This window comes from Balaenoptera acutorostrata, chromosome 12, assembly GCF_949987535.1.
Source record: "Balaenoptera acutorostrata chromosome 12, mBalAcu1.1, whole genome shotgun sequence".
NCBI classification, from domain to species: domain Eukaryota; kingdom Metazoa; phylum Chordata; class Mammalia; order Artiodactyla; family Balaenopteridae; genus Balaenoptera; species Balaenoptera acutorostrata.
Window position 1 is genome coordinate 47,597,109 of NC_080075.1, and position 27,663 is coordinate 47,624,771.

Consider the following 27,663-nt stretch of genomic DNA (forward strand, 5'->3'; position numbering starts at 1 on the left):
AAGCTCCTCTTTCTCTCCTAAGACGGTCAGCTGGAGTCCTCAAGGCTCCATTTGCTCCTTCTCTGAGTCTCCAGCAATCTATAGGTCTTCATTCATTAAATCAAATTGCCAAAAAACACTTTTTTCCTACATAATTTAAAACATCAATTTAAAAAGTGAATATTGGGGCTCAAAGTCATTAATTTAAAAATGATTTTATGGTGCCAGATAAAAAGGAAGTTGGTTTATGCAGGGAAGAACCAGTAGAGAGATAAACTGATAACATGCCTTGGGCAACAAATTGTATTGCTGGGCCTTGGCGGCCAACTATTTTGACCTCTGACTATGGCCGGGCAAACAGCTAAGACCAATGTAAGCAGGAGTGGAAAGCAGTGTTCAGACTTAGGGCTGATTCAGCAGGGAGGGAGGCTGGGGCAAGGGAGGACAGGTGGCCTATAAATAGCAGGTGGTCTTAGAAGGTCTATTTATAAGATGGGGAGATTAGGGCAACAATTTGCCTGCTTTGAAAGCGAGTGGCAGGTGCACACGCCGGGCCTCCTTTCCTGCATGCTGCAGGCTCATGACAAGTGGAACTTCTGACTCCAGTGACATTGACAGTCCTTCACTAGATGCTAAGATAGTGGAAAAACAAGGGGCAAGGCACAAGTCTGAGGAAAGCTGCTTTCCTACTGCTGGGAAGAAGCTTTGATATAGATAATGCATATATTACTAAAAGCAAAGTGATGAATAACTCTCTGGAAAGGATTTCAGAATTTTCCAACTGCCTGAAACAAACATTAATTCCTCTATGTCAGGTTTGTCACCATGAAATATTACAATATGTTTTTACTTAGGTGTTAAGCTTTCTATGTGAACTTCATCTGAGTTTGAAGATGAAATCTTACCAGAAAATGCAAACTATTAACTTTTACTGCAGTGTGATCAATGGCAGGACGCCGTTAAGACCTCGGCAGCTTCTTACCTGGTGGTGGCTATCTTTTCTCCCTTTTTCCAGTCCCAAAATACAATACTGTGAAAATCGTCTAAACCAACCGACACCAGACATTTTCCATCGGCTGTATGAAAACAACACAAATGTCAAATGACTCATTTCTCAATGAAAAACCACAACATTTTATATACTGTAAAGAGGAACAAGAAATTGATCTTAAGAATATCATTTAGGCTCAAATACGTTAGGAGAATAATACACTAAGGGGACCTCACTAAATGAAATGCATAACTACTAATAGTGGAGGTTCTCAATGTATAATAACTGGTTGCTGAATTAAATCGCTGACCCAACATTCCAATCTGAGACACAGGGCTGGGGGGAGCTTCTCAGGTAAGTCACCAAAACCTTGTCTATTTTGTGTCAGACAAATCTCATGACATTTACTAGAAGAGCCATTTAACTTTGTGACTCAGTCTACTTCGCTCTAAAAAAAAAAACTGGTTCTGTTCAACCCTCCAAGATAAGAGCATTATAGATACTAACTTGGAAAATTCTTTCAAAAGATGTTTTTATAATTTAAAAAAAATCTTAATTTCTTAGTTTCCCTATTTCAAATGTAATATGCTTGTTGTAGGACATTTAGAAGATACGGACAAAGGAAATTTAAAAATCATCCAAATTTCTAGGCCTACATTTGATATACATCCTATCAGTTTCTCTACCTAAACGTGCTTTGAAAAGACAAAACCAGGATCATAGTGAACATACTATTACTTAATTTTTTTACTTGTTATATGATGAACATTTTCCCTTAGTATTAAATAGTATTTATAATACTATCAATAATTACTATAATTCAGACAGGTTGTTTTCCAAAATAAAAAAATATATATGATATGTAATTGAATTTGAAATCAAAATAGTTAATTTGCTTTCTCATTTCAAGACAGAAGAAGAGGTACAGTCAGTAAGTCCTTCCTTTGCTGCCTCCTCACAAAGCTTCACAGGAGAAGCATCTCAGGTCAGCAGTTCCTCCCTAGCCTGGAGTGGGCTAGAAGATGGGTGGCCAAGCTCACCAAGGCTCAGTTTAGCAGGGTGTATTCTCTGGCGACACACAGCCAATGGCCTTAGGGTAAAGAAACGTGAGTATGTGATAAACCGTTTCTCCACAGCCCACTCAGGGTTTCAACTGGTATTTTCAAAGACAGCCCTGGGGTAGATGCCAAATTAGGATTGCCAGGGAAAATAAAGGCGCCTAGTCAAACTGGAATTTCAGATAAGCAACGAATAATTTTTTAGTACAAGTATGCCCCTTGCAATGTTATATTGCATGCAATTATATTGCATGGGACATAATTGTACTAAGAAATTATTTGTTGCTTATCTGAAATTCAAATTTAATTGGGCCTCCTGTATTTTTATTTGCTATATCTGGTGACCCTCCCCAAATGCTGGTTAACTAATGCCCAACCCTTGGGTGCCCTTACTTGTTCCAGAGACCCTCCCCCGACCAACTGGGAACGGTAGTCTGCTCCTTTTCTGGAGGAAAAAGGAGAGTAAGAGCCTGGCTTAACCAACCAAATCCTCCCCAATCCTCTACTACCACCAAGTATGAGGCAAGGATTTGAAAGTTACATTAACCCTTTCAAGCTCCTAGACTACAGTAGGTGAAGACAGTAACACTTTGCCAAAGGCCTAAATCACCACCAGGTGAGTACTATAAACAAATGTGTCTTCTCAATCACAATATGTCCTTATGCTTAAATGTTACCAGGCTTTAAACTGTGCCCCGTCTCTTTTCATGCATTTGGGAGAAGGGACTGGTGATGACTTCCGATTCATTACCAGCAACATTACCTTTCCTGTACCTCTTGGTGTGGTCTGGTTATATTTCCATATTAGCATGTCTCTGTATTTGGTGATTTTCTTTTTATTAGAGAGTTCTCTCTCCCTTTTTAGATCCTAAACTCTTATTTAAGACTTACAGTACTTGTATCACATTTCCAACATGATCCTCGTACTGAGATGGTTTTCAATGAATTCTGATGATACTGGTGACATCAGGAGGATGAGGGAGATAAAAATGGAATATGCCTATGGATGGTGCAGAGGGAATGGGAATATTCTGTTATATAAAAATTTTAATCAAAAACACTGCACAGATATTCAGTGTCTCTTTTTTTTTTTGCATTTGTTAATTCTACATTTTGTTTTCTTTTGTAACCTGTGTAGCTATATTAGTATGTCTTTCTTAGAATGCAAACATCCACACATTTTAAATGATAGGTTTTTTTTTTTTTTACATTTTATGTCTTTTGAAGAAGTCCTCAGGGTAAGTTGATTTTTTTTTTTTTTTTGGCTTCTTTTTATTGGAATTTCTGCAAGGCCCCATCAGCTTGTCTTCACAGTCATACCACCTTTCTACCCCAGTTTGTGACTATGAGTAGCAATGAAGCAGCAGAACACATCTAGAGGTGCCTCAACAACCATACCTCTTCTTTAGGATGGTGACTTTTTCTTGAATTCTGCAGGTGTGGGCAATTTCTACATACCACACAGTTTGGAAATATAATTGGCTATCTTTAATTTTTTCTGAGTTTTTGTTTCCCCTCACAGAGGCTTGATCTTAGCTCTGAAAATCCATTGTTCCTTGACCATTTAGTCGGAGTTTTTGATTTTCAACCATATTTTTAGGGTTTAGGTAATGTCCTTTCAAATCTTTCCAGTCACAGTATGTATTAATTATGGATATTTTGTGACATAGTCCAGAAATAATTCTAAGGAGCTTAATGTCAACAGTAAAGGGCAAATTAGAAAGAGAAATATTTTACCCAGACAATTACAAGTTGGTCCTGTATTCAGGGCTCATAAAAAATGCATAGGTTTTTGGAACTGACACGATGAAATCACACTAGTCTTAGATGTGTCCTTGTGGAAATCGGTATTATTCAATGAAGGTTTTTAAAAATATGAGGATGATATTTAGGCTAGAAAATATTTATATCTGAACCCTTCTCTTTCTAATTGGTTTTCTGTTCATGTGGAAGCACTTTCCTGACTGCAAGTACAGAAGCAAAGACGGCTCCGTTTTCCCTAGACAATGATAATAAATCCACAACGAGTTGCTGAATTAAGTAACACAATATAAATTCATTCCTTCCAGTTGACATAATTTAGAGGTATGGGTTGTGTTGTTAGAAATGTTTTTGATTAAAAATGTCATCTTTTTTGTTTGCTTTGGAAGAGTGGCAAGAATAGATTAATCTAAATTCCTAGGTATAACTGCTTATCTGCTGTCTAGTTTTCACATCATTTGCCTGCTTTGTATTTCCATGACAATCTCTTTCTCTAATTTCTTTCTATTATCGGTAGGTCTCCACAACACCCCCCAAGATGAGCTGACGTGTAAGAGGCAGGTGGGTGTGGAGATACACTGAGACACACAGATGGGGCCACCAGCTAGGTAATAACCAATGTAGGTGTCCTGTTTACATGGTTAAACTGGGAAACCTAAATCATCTTCTCTCTCAGCATTTTGACTTGAACTCCTCACTTTACTGCAAGTATCCAAAAAGAAGGGATAGATGCTTCTGCTCATGAAAGTGTTTGACTCAGGGCTGTTCTAGGACAGGGGTCTCTTTTCACGAGGGTGCTGTTCCACGTGGCAGCCTCTATGCATCACCATGCCCACACCACATTTACACTGGAGAGTGGGGGTGGAGGCAGCTGCAGGCACTGGCCATCAGGTAGAAGGAGTGAGGAAGTAGGGGGGCACAATGAGTGGTCCAGGTACGACTCTCATGCTAAAAGTTCACACCAGCCCTGGTGGAGGGCAGGGGCAGGAAAGGGCAGGAGGACTGAGAGGCAGAGCACAGCCGGCACAGCGTCCACCAGCTGACGGACCCAGGCCTGGTGCCTTTCTCACGGGACTGAGAGCCAGGAGACCTGGGTCCTCGCTCTGGACCTGCCACTGTCTGACTTTTACCGCAGCCATACAACCAAACTCTCTGGATCTTCATTCTTGGCCTATAAAGTGGTGCAGGCATCTGTTTAAGACTAAAGCTGTATCACTGTGACACAAGGTACTACTATCAATATAAATTAAATCAAAGAGGCTTCAGGTCACACCTTCAGTAGGGCCACAGAGACCACAAAGATCAATCGACCACAGTTCATCTGCATGTAACCATACACGGTGATGGATCAAACACAGTACATACTTCCGTACTTCCTGAAAAGTCCTTAATGTTAGCGCTTTCTCAAACTATCACCTAGCTTCCTTTCTGCCATTTATAAATTAACATCGTATTTCAACTCTGAGACAAAAATATAATTTTCCACAATCAAATATACCACATTTGCTGCATAAATGGGCTCTTCCTTAGTGACTATTATCTGGGGAATAGAGAATGTATTGTTAAAACTGAAATATTCTTTTTATGCAGAAAATATTTTATATCTGAGCATTTCTTTATTTGCCCAAAATGGGAATTAGAAGCAGTGACAGAATCAGCTTCTCAGCCTCTTCCAGAGTGCCTGGTTTCTCTATCCCGGGCAATGACGTAAGGGGCTGCCTTACGAGGGGAAGACTTCTAAGTGCAGCTAATTTCTCGATCTTCCTTTTATAAAACTACTAAGCCCAGAAGAGATGGAAGCTCTCAGAAATGCAGAGATCAAGTTACTGGGTACCAGCTTATTGCTACTAACTTGCCTCATAATCAATGTTTTTGATCAACATTCCTCTAACCTCTTCTCTAAAGGTATTCAGCATGAGTTGGTTCTTCTGATTTTCCTAAATTTAAAAACCAAAAATTTAATCAATTCTCTAGAAAAAATAATCTGATGATTATTGAATTCTATTTCTAGTATTCTAAATTTCCTGCCACTGTTTATATATTAATACACATACACACACACATTTCAGTTGAAATCAGTGAGTAGATGATATTTTGAGTTCTATTCTTTTTCTTAACTTGATACATAGAAATGTGTATGAAATACACATGGTCCACATACTTGTCATTTTGAATTATAGCTTTTGTTAAACAGTGCCAAATTGTCTACTAGAATTATTGAGTCAATTTGCAAAGGTGCTGACAATATGAATATGAGAGTCTCCATAATCTAGTACACATTTAGGTTTATTATTTTATTTAATGGGTATCTTACCACTCTTCTAGAACATACTTATTAATATAATTTTTATATTAAGTATACACATGTGTATCCGCTAGCAAGTTAATTTAGGAAAAGAACACAGTTCAGCCATCAGGCAGAACTATTAAAATTAAAAAAAAAAGGCAGAAATCCATTCACATCTTTGGAATAGAATCTTATTTGAACTCAAATTATAGTTTCATTTTAGATTTTACTGCTTTATCAAGGACACATGGTACACTTATGAAAGTTGTATGTACATCAAACTCCTGGAAGTTTAGGACTTTGTATTCCCCGTTTATCAGGTGCATTATCTGGGCCTTCAACTGGCAGGTGGTAGCCAAGTAATTCTCTCTTCCTTGCTACTCATGCCTTACGTACCTCACATGCCCACCAGTGTAGAGTATGAACAATTTAGCTTTGATTTTTTACTAATTCAATAACCAAAGTATTGAATAACTTCTAATAGTGATATAACAACTCAGATTTGTATAGTAGTTTACAGCATATGAGAATAAGCGTGTGACACACTCACACAAATCTGCACCATGTGACTGGTCAGAGAATAAAGATAACTTCCATCCAAAGATGGTTTACAATGTGAAGTTCTAGTAGCAGTAGTGAAAGGCAAGACAGAGCGCATTAAGCAAAATTTCATTCATTCATTTATTCATTCATTCACACTTTTGGAGTAGCTTCTGTGTCTACAGCATGTGCAGTGGGGAACAGAGAGATGGGCTAGATGAGTAGTTTACTGTCTGAGAAGGGCACAGGAGCTGCTAACACACATAACTACTGTACCACATAGACTCTAACAGGTACCACAAGAGCAATGACAACAAATGGGCTAAGGGATACAGAAGAAGGCACAGGACATTTCTCCCTGGAAGGATGGAGGAGAAAACTTTCAGCTTGGTCTTAAAGGATGGTTGGACTTGAACAGACACATGGGAACAGCATGAGCAAAGGAACACAGGCAAAAAGAAGGACAGGAGTGCATTTAGGTTCTACAGTTAGGTAGATGGAAAGGAGCACGAGTGGGTTAGTGAGTGAAAACACTGCAAAGGAAGGTTGAGGCCAGATCATAGAAGGCCATGAATGTCCAACCACGGGCTCAGCCCTGAGTCAGTCAACCAAGGGGAGTCCATGTGGTAGCAATGTAATTGCACTTCCAGAAGACTCCAGAAATGGGCAGGATGGATTGGACAAAGTGGGGATGGAATCAGAGACCAGCATAACCACCATGCACAGACGAGAGGAAGTTCGGGCCTGAACAAGGAGAGTAGAGAGGGAGGTACGTAAGAGAGAGACTGGGGTTGTGAAATGGAATTTAACAACCAACATTATACACATTGCACATATTAAACATTTGAACGGAATTTAGAAAAAGGAAATTACAGAATCAGTTTTCTGTAGAAAGCTTAGAAACTTTTTCTACAGATCTAATATCTACATTGGGGTTATTAAAAATTTCTAGGTTGAAAACACCTTTTGCGATAGGCCCTCATTCTTCAATTCTAGCATAAAGAAATGGCGTTACTCTAAAGAAAATTATATTTATAAGTTAGTATTTTTTTTAACAGCACTGTGTTAAAATTTTAAATTAAGGAGGTGGAAACTTCAGTTCTATTTTTTCAGTATGAAATTTTATTTCCAAAACACCAGTGATGTAAAGTGGACCTTTGCAGAGAATTTGCACCCCTCGCTCTAGTTCTTTACATTTTAAATCACAGGTGCTGTGTTCCCACTTATTTGGAGAGATGAAATTGATGTTCTGAGTCACTGCCAGACATTTGCAACTAAGTCTTTCAATGGTAACAGCTGCTCTGGATTTCAAATCTCTCAAGCAAATGCAGAACACAGTGTGAGCTCTGGGTAATGAGTTGGGAGAGAGAAAATGAGGAAGATGAGGAAAGGAAGTGTGATCATATTCACACATCTGATTTCCAGTCTAACACTGGGTAGCTGACACACGAAGTGCTTAGCTCCTTACAAGCAGGACTAAACTAAATAAAAGGATTTTTTTTTTTTAAAAAAACAAACCCAAAATAAATATGGAAGCATCTGTCAACGACTCCGGTGGCAAACTGGTGCTTACCTGAAAAATCGAGCGCACACACTCCTCTCTGATGTTGTCCTTTCAACAGTGACAAACATTTTAGAGTCTGCGTGTCCCACACATGAATAGCAGCATCTCTCCCAACCTGAAATTACAGGATGAGTGTTATTAACTAATTATAAATTATAATAAGAATGATTTTTGTTCCTTAGAGTCAAGTGCCGCTCAGAAATCAAAACCCACACATTTGGAGAGTAGGAAGACCCTGGGAAGTCATCTGGTCCAACTCCACTGTCTTCCAGATGAGGAAACTGAGGCACAGGGTCTAAGGGTCTTGTTCTGGCATCAAGGTGGGTGCCAGCAGAATCTAACCTGGTACATGTCTCCCAGTTAAGAGATATTTAAAACTCTGGTTCAAATGTCCACTGTGCTTTGTTTTTGTCAGTTAGTTCTACCCTTCCCTTCTGCCTTCTCAACTCCACACATGATTCCACTCAGCTGTATGTTTTCATGGCACTATCCTCAGAGTTCTTTTACCCACCTCAATTATTTACCCACCTCAAGAAGGCCTGGCCCTACTTCTCCCCCTGGGAAATGGAAGTTTCATGGCTTAACTCTCTGTCATTAAGGTGGCTTCTCCTCAAGGGGACACAAGCTTCTATCATACCAATTCCCAACAACAGAGAAAACTGTACTACTAAGGTGGTTTTCCTCACTTATAATGCATAGGGGGAAAAAACCCTTTTGGGTATGATGACTCTAAAAGGGAAAATGGGACATAAAGCCATGCACATAACTGAGCAGAGTCTGGCCAACTCCTACACTGGCCTGTGGAGGCCCAGTTACCCCTGGAGTGGCTATTGGCATACTGGTCTGCCTCCCAATTACAGTATAGAGTGTGGTAGCTCCTCAGGGGTTTATGTAAAGAACCAATCTCTGTTTTTTCTTTCAAAGGAAGACTATTAAACACCCATGAATCAAGCATCTTCTGTTTCTAAGAAAGACAATAAAGGGGGAGGGGGCAGGAAAGAGTGAAAAGGCAAAGTAGTGATCAATTACTTATAAAACAATGTCAGAATAGATGGTCTAATTTGCAGTTGGAGGAGCAGCAAACCAGTGTTTCAATTAATGGCTCTTCCGTTATGGAGGACTGTAATCCTTTTACAAATATAAGAGCTACGAACTCTTCTCCCCCCAAATGCACATTTCTGGGGGTTGACTCCCGTCAGGCCCTCAGTTTCATCCATGGATCTCATGAACATCAGGCTATAAACCCTGTTCAAACACTTCTACCTCCTGTATGTCAAGTCTCAGAAATAGTTCGTTGTCTCATGTTAATCTTTGACCCTCATACCAGTAGTTTTTCTTGGAATTTGCCACTTAGATGTTGAGGATCAGGTGAAGTATTACCTACAGTTAAAAGCCCATGATAAAACTGAACAAAAATGTAATCTATACATTGGTAGAAAAGAGCACAACACTGAAAATACTGTTGACAATATTACTGCTTTACCAGCAAGACAATAAATCTGAGTTTAACAGATTCTCTGTTTACTGAGTTTACTTCTATCCTCCTCCTTTTCCACACAAAATGATTGACTACAGGGCTCTATTTTGAGCAGCTTTTCAATTATAGACTCAATCCAAAGTTTAGGCATTCCAAAATGGTTCATATAAAGTTTAGTTTTTTGAAGGTTAAAATATAATAAACTAGCCAAAGTTCATATGACTAAGTTTTACAAAAATAACTATACACTGGATGTTACAGTAGTATAAAAGATGGTTCATTCAATAAACATTTATTGAGTACCTAGGATATACTAAGTTCTGGGTAAACAGTAATGAGGAAAATATATTAAGACTTCATGGGATTTACAATACTCTTGTTTTACCTAATCCTATTCATAGATCTCATCATGTTAGAATAAGAATCCCTCAAAGTCTTCCCAAAAGTGCTGGAATGTATTGGTTGACTCTCCCACCATCATGAAATGATCCAGCATTCACTGCACTTTCAGCTTCCTGCCTTATGTTTATTTCTACCAAGTATTTCTTGAATTTCTCATATGTAAACTGAATTCAAAATTAAATCCTCTCTTTGGCTAAACTCCCATCTTACAGGAGAGATATATACCTGCCCAGTGGCCACATAGTCCTTCACTGGATGGATGGTCAGGCTGAGAATGTCATCATCGTGTCCCAGGTACAGCCTCTGGGAGTGTTGTTGCCTATTGTACACGACAGCAACTGCAGCAATGTGATAGACCACTTCTCCAGCTTGTGTGTAGAACAGATTGTTTCTACAATCGTAGCCTCTATAGCTGAAGCACAGGTCCAAGAAATGCACAGTAGTTGAACGCACAGTGAATGAACAGAGCAGAAGTTGTGAGAAGATAAAGTTAACATGTTAATATGGACATGGACAAGCAGAACCCAGGTGTCTCCACAGTTGCCTAGGACAGTGATCTTCAATGGGGGTAATGAGGACCTCTGAGGGCATGTGATGACTTTCTATGGGGCAAATGGACACTGATAATTTTAACAGAATCTATTTCCAGATCCTCAGCTACTATATGTGCTTTCTCTTAAAACTGACTAGTCTGAGAACACACCTGTGATGAGGTACTGGTTTTCCTTTCCCACCTCCCCTTTCCTAATCGCCTTCCTCCCAATTTAGGAAGTCATTCCTCTCATCCATCGGGACTCTTACTATGGTATATTACCCTGGAATGTCAAACCTTCCAGGGACACCAAAACAAATACAAGTGCGGATGGATGTTGAAAGTGAATAACTCTAACAATTGGGTAAGAAATCCTTTTGCAAGTCAAGTGACTTCCAATTCTTTGCTTTTAACAAATTTGAACAGTGATTTAACTGAATTGTTAGCTGATGGATCATTAAACTACATTTTTGTGTGATATATCAAAATCACGACACATATTTTTGGCCTATAACAAAGAGGAGTTTAAAGAATTGATTACCATTGCTGTGATAAAACTGCCTCTATTCTCATCTACTTAAGTAGCTAGATATGAATAAGCTTTCTTAGTGCTTATATTAAAAAGTGAAAAATTGGAATAGATTCAATGCTAAACTGTTACCCTCTAGCAATAAGAAATATATATGCACATATATCTGAACTCACTGAAAGAATTCTATCTTATTAAAATAATTTTTCCAATAAAATTATTTATGTTTAATAACTATCAGAATTTGTACTATATTTATGTTGATTTGGCCAGCTATTTATTACTAATAGTTATAACAATAATTAAATCCAGAAAAAAATTGTTAATGCTTAGAGTAGCACTGTCCAACAGAACTATTATGTGAGTCACATAGGTAATTGAAAAATTTTCTAATTGTCACATTAAAAAAAAAAAAAGGAACAGATGAAACTTATCTTAAGAACATTTAACCCATTATGTCCAAAATATTATCATGTCCACATGTAATCAGTATAAAACATTTTAATGAGGTAAATTTCTTTTTCATGCTAAGTCTTCAAACTCTGGTGTGCATTTTCCACATACAGCACATTTAGACCAGCCACATTTCAAGTGATCATTGGCTACAAGTAGGTATCGTACCAGACAGCACAGAGTTAGAGACTTATGGTCACAGGGAATTAAATTTAAATTGAACATATAGATATGTTTTTTCCTTGTTGAAGTTATGACAGGGTAATCAAAAAAAGACTTACAAGCATAAAAATATTATATTAGGGTAAAATTCTGTGGGAGAAGTAGAATAGAAATATGAGTTCATGTATTTGTTATATTGATGATAATGGGAATCAAATATCTATGGCATTTGGGTTCCACTGGAGCCATCTAAATAAATAATGTGAGTATTTATAAAACACAAGATATATTCTTCACAACCATTTAAGCTTAGGTTGAAAAATCTTAGATGTCAACTTAAAGTGTGGAAGGTTGTACATGATTTTCAAAATTCAAAATTATTTGGGGTACACATGAACAAAAGCATTTGAAGGAAATACTGTCCTGGGAAAGCCAGCTGAATAGAGCAGGAGTTATGGCATAAAGGAAGCAGAGATGGAGAGAATGAAATGAAATAACAATGAGTGGCAGTAACACATGCAACACAAAAGTACATGAAGTGTGAAAAATCTAGATACACACACTGAGATGGCCATAGAACACTGAGAAAACTGGACAGAGAGTCGTGGTTAAAATATTAACCGCAGGTAAGTGCAAACTGGAGAGAAGAGCCAGCCTGAATTGGGGTAGCACTGAGAAGGATGACAAGGTGATAAGGCTGGTGACAGGCCACCCACCCATGTATGAACTGGAGTTTCAAGCTGTCCTCAGGAGCCTTTTCTCGTTTGAGGAAGGACACTGCATGGTTTTTCTCTTTACTTTGTTGCTTTAGCTGAGGTAGATCTTCTTTGTAAACCTTCAAGCGTAACAGAAACATTTAGTTAGAGACTCTTCAGGTTTCAAATATATTAATGTCTTGACATTCTCAGGAAATCTTTAATTGCAGGAACTCAAGTTTTTTAAAACATAAGAAGCTAAAAATGGTCACAAGAGACAAAGAAGGGCATTATATAATGATAAAGGGGTCAACTCATCAAGAAGATATAACAATGGTAAATATTTATGTACCCGACATCAGAGCATCTAAATATACAAAGCATATATTAACAACTAAAAGAAGAAATAAATATCAATACAATAATAGTTGGAAACTGTAAAACCCCACTCCCAACAAAGGATTGATCATCCAGACAGAGAATCAATAATGAAAGAGCAGATTTGAACAATACTACAGACCAAATATCCTAACAAATACAGAACATTTCATCTATCAGCAGCAGAACATACATTCTTCTCAAGCACACAAGGAACATTTTCTAGGACAGATCATGTTAGACCACAAAACAAGGCTCAATAAATTTAAGAAGATTGAAATTATATCAAGTATATTTTCTGACCACTATAGTATGAAACTAGAAATAAGTAACAGGAAGAAAGCTGGGAAAGTCACAAATATACAGAAATCAACACACTCCTCAACAACTAATGGATCAAAGAGGAAATCAAAAAGGAAATTTTAAAAAATCTTGACACAAATGAAAATGGAAACGCAACATACCAGAACTTACAGGATACAGCAAAAGCATTTCTCAGGGGAAATTTTGTAGCTAATAAACATATACATTAAGGAAAAAGAAAGATCTCAGATAAAGAACTTAATATTATACCTCAAGGAACTAGAAAAAAAAGTTTGGACTTAGTTTGGACACTAAGTCCAAAGTTAGCAGAAGAAAGGAAGTAATAGAGATTAGCACAGAAATACATGAACTAGAGAATAGGGAAACAACAGAAAAAATTAACAAAACTAAGAGTTGGTTCTTTGAAAAGACAAACAAAATTGAGAACATAAGACATGAGATTGAATTTTACTTTTTTCTAATGAACAAAACTAACTTGAAATGTCTTTTAAATCATTGGGATTTAAAAAAATTTTTTTAAAAATTTTGCTATTATGTTTCTAAATCAATTTATATCCAGAAAATATATTACTTTTCTGATAAATAAGAAAGGAAATTATTAAATAAAATTATCAATAAAATATAATTTAAATATTTTGTTATAATTTCTTTTAAGGCAAGAAATCTCTTGATGATTCAGAAATGTGTGAAATGTGGGCCACATGAATCATGGTGATCACTCTTTGGAATTATCCTTCTTTCATGACCTCATGAATCTTTCAGATCAGACTCTGGGATACAGAGCAAAGCTCTTGGTCTAACCTAGGACCTAAAATGTGCTGCTGACTGAGACAACATTCTCGATAATTTAAATGTAGATAAAATCATGTAGATAAAATTTTGTCTATCATGTATTTATGCCCTACTATCAAGAGATATAAATTTAACACATTAAAATGAAATACAATTCATAATTTCTCATCTTCATATAGGAAAGTTTTCATTTAATCAAACTACATTACAAAAAAATCATGAAAATATTATAATGAAGTTCATATTTAGGATTTGACCAAAAATCGTTTAAAAAAAATGGAAGTCAGAAGATATCTCACTACTTCCTTGTCTATTACAGATGCAGTGAACTAAGCTTTTAAAATCTAATGATAATTATTCATCTGAATTCATGATGCTTTCATCAGTTCATCAACTACTTTAGAGAACTGAATTCTAGTCTTGGTATTTCTACTGCTTATTTGAACAAGTCTCATAACCTCTGTGGGCCTCAAAGTCCCATCTGTAGAACAGACTCCCTGCTCAGGAACAATTCAGGAATCAAATATAGACAACATGAATTAAATAATCTAGGTGAAAGCTTTAGAAAGTAAGATGTCAGGGAGAATATATAAATCCTAGGCATGAATTGCAATTGAGTCATTCCTTTTCATTCTTTTACTAGCACTATTTTTATTAAATAGAAACATCCCAACTAAAAAAATTGCATTTCTTTTTCCCTAAATTGTATGTTTATTTTGCTTAAATTCCATTTCCCCTTGATATTAGGGTATAATATTGTTTAATATTTGCATGATATTAATAATTTCCTTTCAAATCTTTATCTTTAGTAGTTTTATAGCATAATATATTGTACCAATACACAGTCAAACCGATTTAGTCTTGAAGTTAACCTAAACCATCAGTTGGACTACTTTTGTACTAATCTAATTTTTCAAATACTGAATCAGTGAGTGACAATTATGGGTGGGTAAAAAAAGTCATCATCTGAAAAGTTGTACATTCAGAGCTTACGTAGAGGCAAAGCCAAGTAGCACGTACAATGTGTGTTTTGGAGAGAAGCCCAGATCCACTACAGGCAATGTGGATGTGGGCAAAGTACTCAGCCTCTCAGGGGTTACTGTGGGGTTGGATTCGGTGTATGTAAAGCACAGGATCTGGCCCCATAGAGACACTTGATACATGGCAGCTGCCATAGGCCTGTGTGGTAAGTTTCCATGGGGCAACACTGACGGTTGCTGTGTCTGAAATCTGAAATCTTATTCACTCCATGTTCATGTATGGAATCCGCTTCACATACCTCTGTTAAATGACAAGGAAGAAAATAGAACCCCTAGGGTTATCACCATTAAGAAGGTGATACCTGTCCAGATTCCAATGAAGGATTACGCGCTTTAATACAATTTAGTGCTAAAATTAAGTGCCTATTTTCAAAAAATTTGGTTGTAATTGTCCAACTTTTCTACTAAAGATGATTTCTGACTGGAAGGATAATGTGCATTGTATTTGGGCTTTTACTTTAATTAAATGGATAACGGTCTCCATAAGTTAAGAGAGAAATCAGGACAACAGCTCATTTGCAAACAACCATGCCTCCAGGGATACCTATTCTATAAAGAAAACACATGCTTTAATGATCTGCTAAGAAAATGAAAAATCTTGTAACTTACTTGCACATTTTTCTGTAAAAAATATTTTAAAGTTTTAGCTGCTAGGAAGGCAGAAAACCCAAACTGTCATAGGTTCCGTTTTGAAAATTTGCTACTACCTCTACTTAAAATTTTTTTACTGATATGATCTAGTAAATGCCTTATTTCAAATCTGTATTTAAAGATAAGAAGTAGGCAATTTTCCTAATTCTTTTCTTGATTTTCTTCTGCCTAAGCACTAACCAATTTTAGTGCAATGTCCAAATTCAATGAGATCGAGATTTGGGGTTATAAGGCATTTGTAATGAGGCTCCCTGTTTACTGACCTGGCGATCATAATTGATTTGAGTTTCTTGCTCAATATCAGAGTCCAACTCCGGCACGTCAGATAAATCCGAATCAGATTCTTCACTATAGGAATCGGAGCCACCTTCTGCAGAAACACCCCGTGAGAAACAAGCAGAAATTCTGAGACTCTAAATGGCTAAAAATTTTATTTAAAATTTTTTCCTCTCCTATTGAGGTCAATAAAAATAACTACACCATAGTTTTCATTTGTTGTAGATTCTTAAAACACCTTTATTTTTCATCTTTTCGTTAAGTTCACCATACCTCTAACCCCCTTTTCAGGAGTATTACCAGACTAGGATAACTCCCCCCACTATTTCCACACTTCTATTAGATAACAGATCTTTGGGTTTTAAATTTTGTTTTGAAAGTGAAAAAAAGGGGGCGGGGGGGCTAGGTTTTCCCAAGGAGAAGGCTGGGACAGAAGGAAATCCAACCACTCAGTTCAGTAAAGATCCTCATTAGCCTGTTAACATGCCCACCCATGTTGGTAATTGCCATGGTCAAAATTGCTGCAGAACCCCTCCCAATAAGGACATCTCCTCACATATTACATGATCATTCCTGCCAACATCACAGTAAATTAAAGGACTATACACATCCATTGAACTGGAACACAGTGGCCATGATTGTGGACCATTCTCTGAATCCCATTCAGGAGGCAACTTCTATTCCAAATGTTACCTTGTCACCTGACCCAGCAGACCCACCACCTGTTAGAATCGTCCTAAGGAGGCCGAGATGTATCTGTTCGTGTTATTCTCAAAAGTTAATTCTTCATGTAAACCTTAGACCTTCAACTTGCATTTGGTATAAGCAAAATCCTTTGAAGGAAATTATCCAACTGACCCATATTCAATTGGCCCATATCTCAAAAGTTTTTTCTGTTCTTTTAAATTTATTGTAGGAATGAATTTTTCAAAACAGCTTTAACTCTTTACCTTAAGAAGAGATGTTAGACCATTCTTTGAAATTTTTATTGAAAAATAAATAGGTGTTGAAAAATTATTACTGGTTTTACCCTGGGGTGCTGTTTCCAGCAGGCCATTGCTGACACCTTCTGGAATAAATCTCCACTGGAAAACCGAGTGGTCAGCCCCTCCTGTGCTTAATACCCACTGAAAGTCATGAGACCAGCGGACGTTTGTGACATGTGCAGAATGACCCACATACTTTCTAAATTTGGCTCCTGAAAAGATATTTTTGAGAAGATTAGTTGTGCAAAAAATAGAATTTGTTGGTTAAAAAATTACATTCTATTCATGTTGAGAAGTAAAAGCTTTAAATATATTAGAAAATATAATTTCAATCTTATATATAATAACAAATAATCAAAGGCTCCAAAAGATATCGCAATCATTCCAGTATGGATTAAGCTAAAACTGGGTCTTAAAATTTAAGCCCTGTGTCTAAAGACACTTCTGAACCTGTTCCAAATAACACCTACTGCTTCACTGATTCTGAAAATAAATGCTAAAGAATGAACATCTTACACATTCTTATTTAAATACAAGATGCAACAGGCAATCCTTTAACTGGGAAATGGAAAATACTTCTGCGGCGGGGTGGGGGTAGTAAAATTGTGGTTTGGAGTCATGTAGATGTAGAGTTGGGAGAATGAATTTTTTTTCACTTAAATTGATTGCTTTACTCAGTAAACACCATCCCCAGGTAGTGAATGCAACAGAAAAGCTATGTGAACATATATTTGTGGTTGAATAACTGCAGCAAAGTCTCCAGTGTATGGTGAGTACATAGGAGCATAAAGGCACTCATGGAAATAAGCAAGATCCATCTTATCATGTGGAGGCCTAGGACCCCAAAGACTATGAGAGATTTCTGGGGCCAACAAGCACACTATCCCTCCTTCAGAAATACTTCTACCTATTACAGCCCCTCTAAACGAAATCTCTTTAATGGGGGAAAAGGCCATCTCTTCAACTATCACATGTTTAAAATTTAAATACCCACTGGAGAGATAATGATTTAAATTTATATGTAGGCGGAAATGACTGACACATGTCCCTTCCCTGACAGCGTGTTCTGACCAGGTGAGGTCTTATTATATCAAGGCTTCCAAAAAAGACAAGGGGAATGCTGCCACAGAAGGGGAAAGCAAGGACTTGAGTCTCAAAAGCAACCATGCCCATTTCAAAGAGTTTCCTAAATCAGTTTTGGTAATTTAATGAAGTCAAACAGATTCCAACTCCGGTCAGCTGGAAATGCTGGCTGATGATAAATCAATAATTATGAAGTAAATATATATTCTTCCCATATCTCTATAGATCTTGTTGGGCTATTCTTTGCTGCCCTGACCTTTAGACCCTCCTCAGAAATGATTTAACCCATCTCTTTGGAGTTGTTTAAAAAATGTCCACAATTCTAAAAAAATGTTAAACTCATAAAAGCATATGGTAGATTTGCAGTTATCAGGGACCTAGGGGGAAATGGGGAGATGCTGGTCAAAGATACACTTTCAGTTATAAGATGAATAAGTTCTGGGGATCTAACGTACACCATGGTGACTGTAGTTAATAATACCGTATTGTATATTTGAAAGTTGCCAAGAGAGTAGATCTTAAATGTTCTCACTAAACACACACACACACACGCACACACACACACAGGATAACTAACTGAGTTGATGGATATGTTAACTAACTTTAAAGTAGTAATCATTTCACAACATACACATATATGAAATCACCATGTTGTATACTTTAAACTTACACAATATTATTTGTCAATTTTATCTCAGTAAAGCTGGAAAAAATATGTCCACAAATTATTTGATACAAATCAAAACAGAGTATGTCAAAAGTGAAGGTATGTGACATCCAAGAGGAGGTTATAAAAGGCACTGCAGATGCCTCCTTGCTCTTTCTTGGATCTCTAGATACCATGTGATAAGGACACTCAAGCAGCCTATGGAGAGGCTCACAAGGAACTGAGGCCTCCAGGCAAGAGCCAGGTGAGTGAGCATCTTGGAAGTGGATCTTTGGCCTCAGTCTAGCCTTCAGATGACTGCAGCTTCATGAGAGACCTGGAGAGCCGGCTAAGCTGCTCCTGAATTCCTGACTCCCCAAAACTGTGAGATAATAAATGATTATTGATTTAAGCTGCTAAATTTGGGAGGGAGGGGAATTTGTTTTACAGCAATAGCTAGCTCATACACCATTGGGAGGCTGGAACTAGAACCTGCAAAAGCATTACTGTCATCAATATTTAGGCCTTATCTCTCTGATCATTCTTCCTCTCTCTCCCTCACTTGCTCTACTCTAGGCTCACTGGCCTCTTTGCATGCCAGGCCCTCTTCTGTCTCTAGGCTTTTGCACTTGTGTTCCCTCAGTCTGGAATGCTCTTTCCTTGCATCTCTGAATGGCTGGTTCTCTTACCTCCTTCAGGTTTCTAGTCAAATGAAACTATCAGTGAGCCCTGCTTTGACCATCCTACTTAAAACAGCAATACTACACTGCCCGACCTGAGCACTCTTTACTCCCATTGTTTGCTTTATTTTTCATCACAGCACTTCTCACCATCAGATGTGTTTATATTGTCTTGTTTATTGACTGGGTCCCCTCAGTAGAACAAGAGCTCCAGGGACTTGTGCTTGTTTTATTCATTGACATATCTCCAGCCTCTAGAATAGCACTTAAATATTTATTGAATAAATGAAGGCCACATCCATCTCTTCCAAGGTTTTCCTTAGGACAATGAGTGACTCTACAAGGCCCCCCTTTATTCTCTGGACCCTAAGGAAGGCTCAGCCCTCAGCCCTCATCTCCTCTCTATTGATTCTTTCTCCTTGGCTTTAAATACTGTTGATATTCCCTCAGCTGCCAAACATTCATCTCCAACCCTGAACTCTCCCAAGAGTGTTGACAGCTTGTGTGCTATGCCCACTTGGATGTCTAATAGGCGCCTCAAACTTATCACAGAAAAACCAGGAGTTTCCCCTTCCCCTCCTACTCTGTTACCACCATAAAACACACACACACACGCACAAAACCTATTCCTTTCTCATTTTCCCATCTCTATAGATGGTGCTACCATCCACCCCATTGCTCAAACCTAAAACTTAGGAGTCTTCCTCAATTCTTCTCTTTCCCTCTATTCCCACACCCAACCCATCAGCAAGACCTTCAGCTCTACCTTGACACTGTTTCCTAATCTCAACCACCTCTCTTCAGGTCTGTTCCTGACACCTTTGTCCAAGTCACATCATCTTTTACCCGGGCTCTTGCAATAATCTCTCTACTTGAAGCCTCCCCTTCCCTATTCCATCCCACACAATATCAAAGTGGTATTTTAAAAACTTAAATTGCTCATGTCACTCTTCCATTTAAAACCCTCAATAGTTTTCCACTGCACTTAGAATAAGACCCACATTTCTAACAGTTGCTTCAAGGCCCTTCATGCCTGGCCCCCACTGCCCTTCCAGCCTTGGAGGGCACAGCTCTCCCCTCGTTCATCATGCTCTAGACACACTGACCTTTCTGTTCCTGCATCAAGCTCATCCAAGCTCTACTGAAGGCCAGCACTTTCCCCTCCAAGGTCTAGGGTTTCTGCAACTCAAGTCTTACAGTATCCAGGACACTTGTCATAGGAGGTAGTTGTTCAAGGACTGTGTGTGTGTGTGTGTGTGTGTGTGTGTGTGTGTGAAGGATTAATGGAATGGCAGCACACAAGTGAAACATGGAGATCCTTGGCCTTGAGCCTCCCCTAGGAGCATGGGTAGATGCCAAGGGTGTTAAGATATGGTAAATGCCAATGAGCAAGGCTTTGGATTTTACCTCATGTCAGTGTCTCGGGGGTGATGGTCAAACAGGATGTACTCTAAATGATATCAGAGAAAATTATCAGTATGGATCCTAATTATTTTAAGATTTGAAAACTGTCAAAAGGAAATGAGGAAAACAAATTGGTTCAGCTATGTAAAAATAATATGAATTGTAGTCATTTTCATTAACTGCAGAACACTTATGTCTAATTATTATGCAAAAGAATACTATGTACACATAATCATAAATGTGTCAATTAACTTGTGAGTTTTATTTAATCACAGTGGAAAACTATAATGTTTACTCAGTCTCCACACTTTCTCATAGTCATCAGCCCCTGCTAATATTTGGGTGTTTACATGTTCAAAAGTTGGGGGAATACTTGTCACTGGTACCTTGGTTATAGGGAGACAAGTTCCACCAACTGTTACCATTCTCATCAGCAACACTCTGTTATAAACTTCTCCACCAGTAGCTTTAGCACAAAAAGGCTCCAAGAGCCTAAATGACTCTGAGGCAAATTGCAAGATGTATAAACAATGTGTCATGAAAAGTAGAACAAGTCAGTTTGCTATGAGGACATGGATACTTCTGCAGATTGTTGAGGTGGGTTTTATTACTCTCACCATACTGTCACTCTGGCTGTCAATGTCTCCTTGTTCATTCAGATGTCTCCTGGCTGCCTTCATCCTCAGGGTTGTTTTACATATAAGGGTATCTCATTTTGACAAACAGCACTACTCACTGTACCTCCCTACCTGCCTCCCCCATCCTAATATGCTAACCCAAGATTTACATTTCCATTGCTATTTTCTAGACCCAAGTCTATCCTACAAGTCTCAATGACTCATAGGAAATACCAACTCTCACTGAATTCCCAAGTCCTGATACTTGAGACCAATAGTATTGCTTCTGACCCTCATGATGTTTCTTCTGAATCCTGAATTTCCAGATACCTTCTGGTTGCCTAACTTAACTTCTGCAAGTACATTACTCAATTTAACAAGACACGCCCTATTACTCAAAAGACCCATTATGGAGAAAGAGAACAGTTTGAATTAGGCATGTTGAGGTAATGTTGTACCTCAAGCATTTTAATCTGATGGTCATTTTGCCAAGTGGAAGTGATGGTGGTTTTGTTATGCATTTTATGTTCAATTTTTTACCATAATTGTCACTGCTTCAAAACAGCCAGTTAGCTGAAAATGACTTTCTGATGACATTTTCAATCCCTTTCCTTGATTATTCTAAAAATCGTTCAAGTGAAAGGGTTTTCAGGCAACAGCATATCCCTACTGCTGATCAGATTTTCAGGGTGCAGGCAGGGAGTCTCAGAAAAGCCTGTGTATGGGCTTTGCCTAAACTTTTGAAGGAAGAGGACAGGGTCATTACATGATTAATTCAGTCACATTCTACAAAGCCTGACAGTGCCAGAAAAATTGAAGTGACAAGATTTTAACAACAATAAAACAAAAGAACAAAATGCAAGGGCAGAAAGGGTTGTTTTGAATCAAACTCTCTCAAAAATTTCACCAGTTATCAGTCTCCCAAAAGCAAAAATAAACAAATGGGACCTAATCAAACTTACAAGCTTTTGCACAGCAAAGGAAACCATAAACAAAATGAAAAGAACCTAAAGAGTAGGAGAAAATATTTACAAATAATGCAACCAACAGGGTTTAACTTCCAAAATATACAAACAGCTTATACAACTCAACAATAACAAAACAAACAACCCGATCAAAAAACGGGTGGAAGATCTAATTAGACATTTTTCCAAAGAAGACATACAGATGGCCACCAGGCACATGAAAAGATGCTCAACATTGCTAATTATTACAGCAATGCAAATCAAAATTACAATGAGGTACCACCTCGCACCGATCAGAATGGCCATCATTAAAAAATCTACAAATAACAAATGCTGGAAATGGTGTGGAAAAAAGGAAACACTGTTGCATTGTTGGTGCAGCTACTATGGAAAACAGTACGGAGGTTCCTCAAAAAACTAAAAATAGAGTTACTGTATGATCCTGCAATCCCATTCCTGGGCATATATGCAGACAAAACTACAATTCAAAAAGATACACGCACCCCAATATTCATAGCAGCATTATTCACAATAGCCAAGACAGGGAAGCAACCTAAATGTCCACTGACAGATGAATGGATAAAGAAGATGTGGTACATATATACAATGGAATATTACTCAGCCATAAAAAAGAATGAAATAATGCCATTTGCAGCAACATGGATGCAACTAGAGATTATCATACTAAGTGAAGTAAGTCAGAAAGAGACAAATACCATATGATATCACTTATACGTGGAATCTAAAATATGACACAAATGAACTTATCTACCAAACAGGAACAGACTCACACACACAGAGAACAGATCTGTGGTTACCAAGGGGGAGGGGGTTGGGGGAGGAATGGATTGGGAGTTTGGGATTAGCAGATGCAAACTATTAATATACAGAACGGATAAACAACAAGGTCCTAATATATAGCACAGGGAACTATATTTGATATCCTGTGATAAACCATAATGGAAAAGAATTTTAAAAAGAGTGTGTATATTTGTATAACTAATTCACTTTCTGCACAGCAGAAATTAATACAACACTGTATATCAATTACACTTCAATAAAAAAAATTCACCAGTTATGTAAGTCTGGTGCGCAAAATTAGTGCTATCAGAAGGGGTCCACAAACTGTATTATCACCACAACAATCACTTTCAGATTTCATTTTAAGTATGTCTATAAGTATTTGCTTTGCTTCCTATGTATAAGCACAATTAGCTGTAATGCATAAAAGAATTTTAATTACAATATTTTAATGTAACATGTAATTTAAATTATATTTACGTAGATATAAATAAAATAGAATACAACTTGTTTAAAACATGAAACATGAAATTTATGAATCACGAAATGTTGAGTAACATCTCTGTTAACAAATGCTGACTTAAATTTGCAAAACCACGTTTCAGAATGTCAAAAGCAGAAGACAGCAAACTTTCTATTGAAAAGTGTTAGAGTAAATATAAAGATAAAATGAATAGTCTGCAGTAACAGACATCAAGAAAATAAGCCTTAATTATACTGTATATATATTCTAGATCAAATCTTCATTCAATGAAACATTTCTTTTGGCCTTACCTTTCTTGAGACAAGGAAACTTAAACAATTTAACCAGTCCAAAATCATCTCCAGACACCAGTACTGAGTTGTTGTAATTTGCATCCACTGAGTTGATGTCAGTGACATCAGTGTATTTTGGCCAAATCCCACTCACTTCTGGGCCATTCACACACGTCCAGGAGGCCCAGGGAATCCCTTTGATTTCTTCTTTACTTGTTAAAGGCTTCCCAGCTGAAAATAATCAATAAATTTTAATATAATGTTACATTTAAATAAAATCATATTCTAATTTACTTTATTCATTTTTCTCATAAAGGTCTAAAACCTTTGTTTTAAAATGTTTATAAACCAAGGAAACTATAAATTCTAATCTCTTTCCCCAAATGGTGATTTTTTTTTCTAGCAGGGTTTAAAGGAAGCACATGCTCAAAACTCAGATACGAGAAAGAAAATGATCATGGTACATCTAATGTCTTAAACTACTGATACTTACTTGACCTTAATTATTTAGATAGAGATGATATTATGCTTTGTGTTATTGATGAAATGACTATTATTAAATTATATTTTATCATATTTAGTTACTAACATTTTGCCAGGTTTTTAAAGAGTTTATTCTGAACTCCTACTTTTCATAATTCAAGGAACCATAGAAGTGATTTTTTAAAAGTCAGCCTCAATTAATTAGTGAAAAAAATGAATGGATTTTCTATTTAAATTTTAAAGTGCTAGACAATGAAAATCCACCAAATTTTGATGAAATAAATGTAATTAGTTGGGGAAAATAGTCCTGACAATTGTTCTAGGTATGGTCTTATGTGTGGGGCACAATACCCAGTTTTCACCAGCAGCTGGTAAGGGATGTTCCCAGGGAGCACAAAAAGGAGGACGCCCATGGATAAAGAAATGTTTGGAAAAATGCTTAGTCATGCACAATTTAAAAATTCAAAATCAAGACAATTAAGTGTATTACCTCATACTTTCCCCCTCAAAAATAACAAATATTTTCAAATAAAGAACCTATGAGAATAGATGCTCTTATACATTACTGGTGCATTGTCAAATTGGCAATTCTAGACTCTAACACAGAATTATATAAAAATCCATTATGAAGACCACAGAATCGGAGAGTTTACAGTCTGAACATAGTCTTGGATCCAGTGCTCCTGCTTTAAAGAATATAGTCCAAGGAAGTAATTCACAAGAGAAAATCCCACCTCTACAAAGATATTTGGATCTGCACTGTGTGTACCAGCAAAGATACACTGGTATCTTTGATATCACTGAGTAGGGTGTTACTTTGTTACTGCAAACGACAAAAATGTGTTCCATATTTTTTCACGTATGAAAATATGTATGAAATACTGTCAAGCAGAGAAAGTAGACACAAAGAAATATGCACCTAATAAAGGTATATTGATGAATTGATAGGGCAGAGACTCTTAAAAAATGTTGAAGTTATGTCATAACCTTGTTTTATAGTAAAATTGATTTTTCAATAAAAAATTAAAATATAATTATTTGAGGTCAAGAGTCATGTTAAGTATTAAATTTTTCCTTTTACATTATAAAAAATCATTAATCAAAGACTGTAATACAGAAATCTGTCTTTTATTTATGACATTTTAACATTACAAATTAAATGTTACTAAATGAGTATTATATAAATAAGATGAATAAGATGAATCTCTTATAGAAGTTATAGTGGGGGTTACCAATAAAATTTGTGGGTTTTTTTAAATCCCAATGAGCACATTTCACCAAATAATTGTATAATAAGGGCTTCCAATTATAAAGGACACAAAAGAGACGAAAGGAATCACAGTAGTTGACTGTGATCCTCAAATCTTCAGTATTTTTTTAGTATTTTCCTAGTATTTTTTCCTTTTGCTTATCTTTAGGCATTCTTTATATATTATAGGTGTACAGTTGACCCTCGAACAACTTGAGGGCTAGGGCCACCAACTCTCCATGCTATTGAAAAATCCATGTATAACTTAGAGTTGACCCTCTGCATCCATGGTTCCACAACCACAGATTCAACCAACCTCCTACCATGTAGTACTGTAGTATTTACTATTAAAAAAATCTGCACAGAAGTAGACTGGTGCAGTTCAAACTTGTATTGTTCATGTATATCCTTTGTCCATTATAACAATTCCAAGTATCTATGCCCATCATGGTCTCTTTTGTTGTGCAATAATTTTTTATTTTAATGTGTTCCAATTTATGAATCTTTTCTTTGCGAGTCTGTAGTTTGAGGGTCTTGTTTCAGAAAACACTCCTTGCTCTGAGGTCCTAAGAATATCCTCATATATTTTCTGCCATGGTTCAGAGTTGCGCTTTGTACAAACATTCATTGCCCTTGTGACTTACATGGCATTTTGTAGAACAGCCGTTCTCCGGCACCATCATTAGTTTGCAAGTATTTACTATCCAAAGACCAGTCGATGTGTGTGATGAAACTGAGAGACTTGTTGCATTCTCCAATTTTCTTATACCGCTGGGCGACAGCGTAGATATCTACCGGGCCGTCATTGGATCCCACTGCCAGATAAGAACCATCTGGAGAAAATTTCATTTCGTGAATGACTTCTTTTCGATCTTTGATATGAACCACTTCTGTCATATCTCTATAAGAATAGAAAAGCAAAGCGATAAGCAGCAAATCTAGAGATAGGAACCCCAAGTCATGTTTTAAAATCTGTGTGCCACAGAAAAAAATTACTTTGAAAGGGAGAGAAAAACTACAGGAATTAGAGAATTAACTTTTATGGAAACATATAAAATATTATTTAGTTCACGGCCAACATAGGAGAAATTAAACATTTAAAATAATATGTTGGGCTCCCAAAGTAAAAAACAAAACAATTTTAATGAAATGCATTTTCACTTTCATGTTCAATTATATGTATTATTTTTCTCTAAAACTTTTTATTAAAATTTGGGGTTTGTAAAATTATTTAAAAAATATGTCACAGAGAATGGTAAAACATATCAAGGTTAACATAAAATAAACTATCTTCCTAATACTTTAAGAACAAGAAACCAGTGACTGTTAAGCTTGATGCTTACTGTAAAAAGAGCAAGTCCAAAAAGCAGAAGAGGAAAACTATTTTTTTAATGTTGAATTTTTATGTAATTATTTAACTTTCACTATGAAAGGTCAATAATGCCTACATTGAATCACTGGAACATTCTGTGTCCTTTCTGATAAGTTTCTGGTAAGAATTTCTACTCTTATTTGAAAGCTCACTGAGGCTTTTCCCCCATAGCTATAAGACAAGATTATGACTAGCAGGTCCCCTGAGCTAGTAATGATGCCTTCATCAACTCTAAAATGAACTGAATGCATAAATAATGCCAAATATTTGCTTCCACATAATAATTTCTCATACCTGCTATCATTTACTAATAGCATTATAGTTTACTATAATGCCATAAAATAGGTGTGGGAGGATTTTTCTTTGGCTTGGGAAATCCATCAAAAAGAAAATTTGGTAATTAGCTATCTTTTCACATCACTAAGTAAAGAAAGAAAACGTTGCCCACCCATTTGGTAGTAAGTTGTGTGGCTGGTTATGAGAATTTAGTGTAGTAAACCATGCCAAGAGCTATATAGAATTTGCTGTGTGAGAAATGCAGTATCTAATCTACAGCTGTATTTCCTTTCTGTAATCGCAAAATGTGTAATCCAAAAGAATAACCAATGTGTTCAAAGAATTACAAGGGTGGGTCATAATTTTTGTCCAGTAGAAATAATATAGGAGGTTAATAAATATGAAATGTTCCATTTTATTGGTGATTATAGGTAGAAAAATCTTTACTTAAGTT

General features: G+C 36.8%; 1 protein-coding gene across 2 annotated transcripts in view; it reads right to left on the reverse strand.

The window, feature by feature from the left end:
* The window catches only part of EML6 (EMAP like 6), a 364,638-nt gene that overhangs the window by 92,067 nt on the left and 244,908 nt on the right, over window positions 1–27,663 (reverse strand). The window contains exons 1-8 of one of the 2 annotated variants that reach the window (XR_003624099.2): window positions 26,206–26,449; window positions 23,848–24,060; window positions 16,922–17,089; window positions 15,879–15,985; window positions 12,452–12,570; window positions 10,285–10,471; window positions 8,190–8,295; window positions 962–1,055 (exon numbers count right to left, since the gene is read on the reverse strand). Coding sequence is in view for 1 of the 2 variants with exons in the window: in XM_057558732.1 (XP_057414715.1) it covers window positions 962–1,055; window positions 8,190–8,295; window positions 10,285–10,471; window positions 12,452–12,570; window positions 15,879–15,985; window positions 16,922–17,089; window positions 23,848–24,060; window positions 26,206–26,462 (1,251 nt within the window). In the remaining variant the exon portion in view is untranslated. Of the gene's footprint in view, window positions 1–961; window positions 1,056–8,189; window positions 8,296–10,284; window positions 10,472–12,451; window positions 12,571–15,878; window positions 15,986–16,921; window positions 17,090–23,847; window positions 24,061–26,205; window positions 26,463–27,663 lie in introns of those variants that run through there. The other variant, XM_057558732.1, reaches the window with a different exon arrangement.